The 6028-nt window shown below is 38.8% G+C and overlaps 1 protein-coding gene across 1 annotated transcript; it reads right to left on the bottom strand.

Annotated features, from left to right (window-relative positions):
- Positions 1-971: 971 nt before the first annotated feature.
- On the bottom strand, positions 972-5542 carry LOC112277797 (zeta-carotene desaturase, chloroplastic/chromoplastic). The gene is made up of 14 exons (XM_090247905.1): positions 5421-5542; positions 5106-5337; positions 4842-4966; positions 4548-4682; positions 4233-4305; positions 3786-3859; positions 3556-3660; positions 3042-3286; positions 2789-2919; positions 2536-2692; positions 2289-2417; positions 2099-2171; positions 1661-1825; positions 972-1430 (listed from the first exon to the last, which is right to left on the bottom strand). Exons 1-14 carry the CDS (start codon positions 5535-5537, stop codon positions 1269-1271), a joined length of 1923 nt encoding a protein of 640 aa, XP_090104031.1. The 5' UTR covers positions 5538-5542; the 3' UTR covers positions 972-1268.
- Between the last annotated feature and the right edge of the window lie 486 nt (positions 5543-6028).

The following is a 6028-nucleotide window of genomic DNA, read 5'->3' as shown; positions in this document are numbered from 1 at the left end:
TAATAATTTGAATAAGAAGTCAAAATCAAATAACTAAATATATATATCTATATATATATATATATATATCTATATCTATATATATATTTAAAATTTATTAAATTATTTAAAATAAACAAATAGATAATTTAAATATATAAAGTTTGTATTAATATTTTATTGATGTTTTAATATATTATTTTAATTAATATAGATTTTTTAATATAAATAATTTTTTATACTATATATGCTGTATGTAGAATCCATATTTTATATTATATTATTTAGTTTTTTACATATTCAATTTTTGTTGAATTTTTTAACTATTTTTTAATAGAAATTTTGTATTAGTTAATAATTTTTAAATATGTTAAAATCTCCATAGTTAAAAAAATCACAAGAAAGTTGTAAGTTCAAATGTTTATGTAAATATATATATGAATACATATATTATTTTAAAAATGCATTATTATGATAACACTAATTATATTTTTTTTATAAATTAAAATATAAATAAAGAACTAATAAGTTACTATTTTTGAATTAAATGTTAAACTATGGTCAAAAAATTAGAACCAAATCCCATACAACATACAAACATACAATAAATGCTAAAAGTTGTTACATGTAACAACTACAACATACATGGTGTACAAATAATAGATTCATGAATAAATTAAAAATCACTCATAAGCATTCTTTTTATTCAATAAAAAGAAAATTACTTATTATAGTGTTCAAATTTGAAACAATACAAATTCAGAATTACAAAAATATTTAATGACTAAAGTATGTTCTACATGATGAGTTAGAAAACTAGGCCATTTGGCAAAATCTGCAAGTTATTATTCTCATTTAAATAGTCTGTAGCAAACCATTGCAAACGTGAGCAGAAGTCTCAAAAACTATGACAAACACGCACATTGTGCTCATCACTCAAGGATGAGTTGCAACATTTCCAACTTGAGGTGAGAGTTCAGAGTAAGTCCGTGTTTTCCAATTTGTTTACTGTTTATCCCTTTCGGCAGCTTGTTTGCTACCTCTACCATAAGTCTACATAAGTCTTCCTAACCCATTTGTTTACTAGCACGTTGTTGGGTACATTCTCGGCACTGTACGTGTTCAAATGAGAAAAAACTATAAAATATAAAAAATGAAGTAAATGAGTCTACAATAGCTTCCGTCTCCTCGTGCTTGTACTAGTGAGGTGGGATCAGTGCCTCCACAAGCTTTTCCTTGAGGCAATATAACCACAAGTTTCTAAAACTGAAATCCTCACAGATCACCTTTTACACAAATGTCAACTCATCGGTAGCTGATCCTGGGGACGCCTCTGATTTTGTCTTGGCGACTTTATGTCGCAGGTCGTGAAGGAATGGACCCACTTCGTTGATTCGAGCAGACGTCTGCCGTCCTGAAAGAGTCGCTCCCTCCATGCTGTCAATGTAATCCTGTATGTCAAACGATTTCACACACTGCTATGAGAACGTCTACTCCACTTAACGAAGAAATTGAACTGAAGACGTTGCATTGTCAGACATACGTTTGAAGGCACGCAAAATCCCACTCTATTTGAAAAATCCTACAAAGAAAACACATAAGATGGAATTCCTCCGTTCAATATAAGCATTTTGTTACCACGTCTGCTGCCTCTCGGTAATGTGTTCAAGTAGTAGTGTACCTGCTTGGTGTAGGAGCCTGAGAGGAAGAAGTTGGAGACAGGTGTCTTCTGGTCCGGTCTGAAGAGATCCATGCCTGGAGCCTCACGGTACAATGACTGCCCAATTTTCACCACTGATGACCAAGTCATCTCAAGCTCATTAGCTGAGGGGAAGAGACGCAGAACCTGGAGAATGACGTTATTCAAGTGAAAAAAATATTAGACATCAATATAGATTATGCTGAATGTCCACTGGTAGGACTTAGAAGTCTCTAGAAGCTATGGTGAAAATGTGGGATTTTCGAACTTTCACAACCCCCTTCTTGATCACGACATCAGTTGCTTCATTTTGTTCTTCACCAAATCACTTCTTCGTCACAACCTCCAAAGCAGAAAAAAGAAATAAAGGAAAAAAAAAGAAAAAAAGCACCAGGGACCTGTTTGACGAAGAATACAGACCTGTTCATGCACGTTCTTCACCACCTGTTCGTTGGACAAGGGCATGTATGGGTCTCCCGGAGTCAAAACCGCTCTGCTCACACATAACCATGTCGGTTATTATGGACTCCAAAGCGTCCAATGCAGAATCCATCCCAAACAAAGACTCAAGCGTCACAACCTGAATAAAAATAAAGACTGAGAGACTAACTGAATAAGAGATCCTTCTCCTTCTTTGAAGTAATCCTCAGGTGAAGTCAATGCGAGATCCGCGAAACATGAGAAGTCAGCATCAGCTGAATACAGAAGATTGTCCAACCCAACAGCTCGTTGCAACTGCCTGCATCACCTCACACCAGAAACATTACCTAAATTTGTCTGCTTCTATGATAAATTGCTTGATCATGGTTTTGAGAAATTGTATTGCACTTGAAACTCTATCTTGCCAATTAAATTACCTTGAAGCCTCCAAATCCTGCATTTCAGTAACCCAGCCATTGAACCGCAGCTGCACTGTCACCACGGGGACTCCCAGAAGCTTGTAGATATTGTCGAAAAATTCCCACTCACGCCACGGCTTTGGCAAGAGTCTATGTATTCCTGGCACATCACATGCTGTACACCCCGTGGAAATGAAATAATCAGAATGCTTAGGACTAAGAACAGCAAAGACATCCATACGCTACCGAATGGCATCTGAGTGGTCATCACCTGCCACGTACGCATCTGCCTTGACAATCTGCTTCTCAGTTGCCTTTGTCATCACTAATCCTGTCACATACGTCTTTCCCTCGGAAGTGCGGTCATAAAGAACCTCACGACATCCCCATCGCAAGTGGAAGCTGCCAGCAGAAAGAGCTTAAGAATATGGAAAGAATCAGCTTTCTAACACCTTATTTATAAGAATTTGCCTAATTATGTAAAATACCAGAGGTTAAAACTCAAATTCCCAAAATGGTCATACCGGCCACCATTCTCCTTGATATACTTTGCAATGGGCCCATTCAAGCGTTCATCAGGAGATCCATTAAGCATACGCAACACGGATGCCTCAGTTTTGGTTGCAAAGAAAGAAAAAATGGTGAGCATGCACCGGGCGCTGATTTTATCACAATCTATGAAGCCTAGGGCATACGCTATAGGATCCCACATCCTCTTGATACTCACGCGAGTTCCGCCGTGAGAAATGAACCAAACTGAGAAGCTCACCTGTGCACATTTATCACAGATCCTTAATGTTCTTCATTGCTTTGAAATTGGGAAATTAAGCAATGAAGAACATGGGTTTTGCTTAATTTGTTTCAGAATGATTGTTTTGCTTAATAAGCAATGAAGAACATGAAATTGTTCGAATAATAGATGGCTACAAGCCCATTCTTTGAATCTTTTTCATTTACCCCATTTATGATCCCAAACATTTCTGTACTCTAACCAATTTTATTTAAAGATCTATATAGCTGTGTACAAAGAATTACTACCTTGTCCAAATCCAGAATGTCGCGCATAGCCCCCTCCGGATCAACCAATGCTCGCACAACTGGACTAGTTGCCAGAGCCACTGCATTCGCTACCTTATCGAAAGGCTGCGTAACGCAATTGTTTGTCAGACGCTTTGATGTCACTCTTCAGACATAATAGGCCCTTTCATCTATACGTAGATTTATGCGAATGGCCATTTAGTTTCTCAGAAGACGAATTTAGAACTCACTTCAAGTTGGTTTGTGGCGATAAATGCTTTCATGCCGTGCAGAGGAGCTCCGACTAGAAATCTGAAGTCCAGCTCTGCGGAAGAGCACCACTTATAACATGTGAGAAACAGATACTAAGTCACATGTAATTCAACGAAGCCCTGTGTAACATCCTGACAACCGATCTATAGATGCATGGATTAACTACTGAACAATGTTTGCATTATGATCTTGTAATACACATGAAGCTCGCATACGAACACTCATACATGTTTCTCACTACAGCACATTTCAAGAGCTCTTTGCACATTCTAGTGCAGCCAACCTTGATCAAGTATGGAGACCATGAAACTCAATATTCGAAGAGGAATATATTGAATAATTCTTCAAACCAACTGGCAGTTCAAATTAAATTTCCTGTGATGAAGCTGTGAATCCAGAAAATGAATGGCAGAGGAATAACTGACCCCCGACGTCGCCACCCTTGTTAATAAAAGTATGAGTGTGATCCTTCAGTAGCAAATTATTGTCTGCTCCAACCTGCAAATAACCAAATTGTGAATAATAACCAGGAATTATAACCTTAGGATTTTGGTGTAGTAATGTAAGAAAATCGGATCAAATGTAGAAAAATGATCAACACGTAACCACAGCAATCAGAAAGTTATAGAATCGTGGTACTGTTACCCCCAGCTGTTTATGTATATATATATATATATATATATATATATAAAACCAAATAATCAAAATCGCACAGAGTAAAATATATTCAACGACAGTACCTTAGCCAAAAGGCGAAAGAGATTATTGTAGCATCCAAAAAAGACGTGCAGCCCCATCTCGATATGGTTTCCATTCTTGTCTTTGAAGGACCCTGCTTTTCCACCGATAAACTTCCGCAACTCATATATATCCACCTACACAAACATTATATTAGTGCTCAAATTCTTGGCACGAAAAACATCAAACCTTCTTTCACAATTTCAATGCAATGACCTTTGATATTGAAAAACCAAGAGAGTAAGGAATCCTAAACACAAACTGCAATTGAGAATGCCACCAGAGGGGAGAATCACCTCGTGGCCTTGCTCCAAAAGCTCCACTGCCGTAGACATGCCAGCAAGCCCAGCGCCAATGATCGCAACCTTCAGCTTCGGACCTTTGTACGCCTCGGGCTCGGGTGGGAAAAGCCCCTTCGGCGCTACAACCAAAAATTCAAAACCAGCACGAATTCAACACGTTGCTCAAAAAAAAAAAAAAAAAAAAAAAAAAAAATCAATATTAAAAACTCTCAACAATCATGAGACTGCGATTGAACGTGACTCCGCCCTTGCACTCACCTTTCCTGCTCATGTCCGACATCATGCTCTGCAGGCTCGCAGAGACCTGGACGACGTGGCAGCGACTTCCGGATCGTTGTTTCTCAACATCCTTCTGCTCTGAAACTGAGACACGGACCCCTGGAGACGATCCCTTTACGTGAGCAGACGACGAGAATGCCAAAGACGAGAGCGAAAAAGTCCCTCCACACCGCCCCACTTGCAGCAGCAACCCCGCCATGGCCACCAAATCTCAACACCAGCCTGAAATCCTTCTTGATCCTTCTGAATCCTTCTTCCTATCAAACTCTCAAAAGCAATCCTCGCGCATTACACCCCTCGAGACTCAATTCTGTGGCCAAATTGCCGTGTCCCGGAGCTCTGAAAACACTGAGTTCGGCGAGGCGGCGGAACGGAGAAAGAGGAAGAAGAATAAGGCGAGGAAGAACGCATGAGGAATTCGTAAATGAATTCTTCATTCATCTAAACGAATAATTGGATAAACAGGGATGAGATTTGAACTTCCCGCCATGATCATCTCTGTCTCAATCCCTCACAAGGATCCACATGTTCATTCATGAAGTTGAATGCGCTCTGGATGGATGAAATTCGTTATTGTCATTCGTTCGTCACTAATTTGGCGGGAATGAAAAAGCGCTGCTGAGGAGTGTCGAGCATTCGAGAAAAAAGTAAAAGTACAATTGTAACTTTTTCGCTGGGTGGTGTGAAAAGGACTTTGTGCATTCAGGCGGGGAATGTGAACCTGGAAGAGGGGATCAGAATTACTCCACGTCGTTGTGTGAAACTGGTCGGTTAAATTCGCATGACGAGTATTCATTCATTTGAATGATGGATGAACGTGGTCCAAGTGATGGATGAATCTTTGTTCCAACACTGGTTTTATGAAATAACCTTCAAGCCCAATTTTTTTTTGAAGAAAAGTT

This window comes from Physcomitrium patens, chromosome 26 (assembly GCF_059467195.1).
Source record: "Physcomitrium patens ecotype Gransden chromosome 26, ASM5946719v1, whole genome shotgun sequence".
Lineage (NCBI taxonomy): Eukaryota > Viridiplantae > Streptophyta > Bryopsida > Funariales > Funariaceae > Physcomitrium > Physcomitrium patens.
The sequence above is the reverse complement of the archived record's forward strand: the minus strand, read 5'-3'. Positions and strand labels throughout refer to the sequence as shown.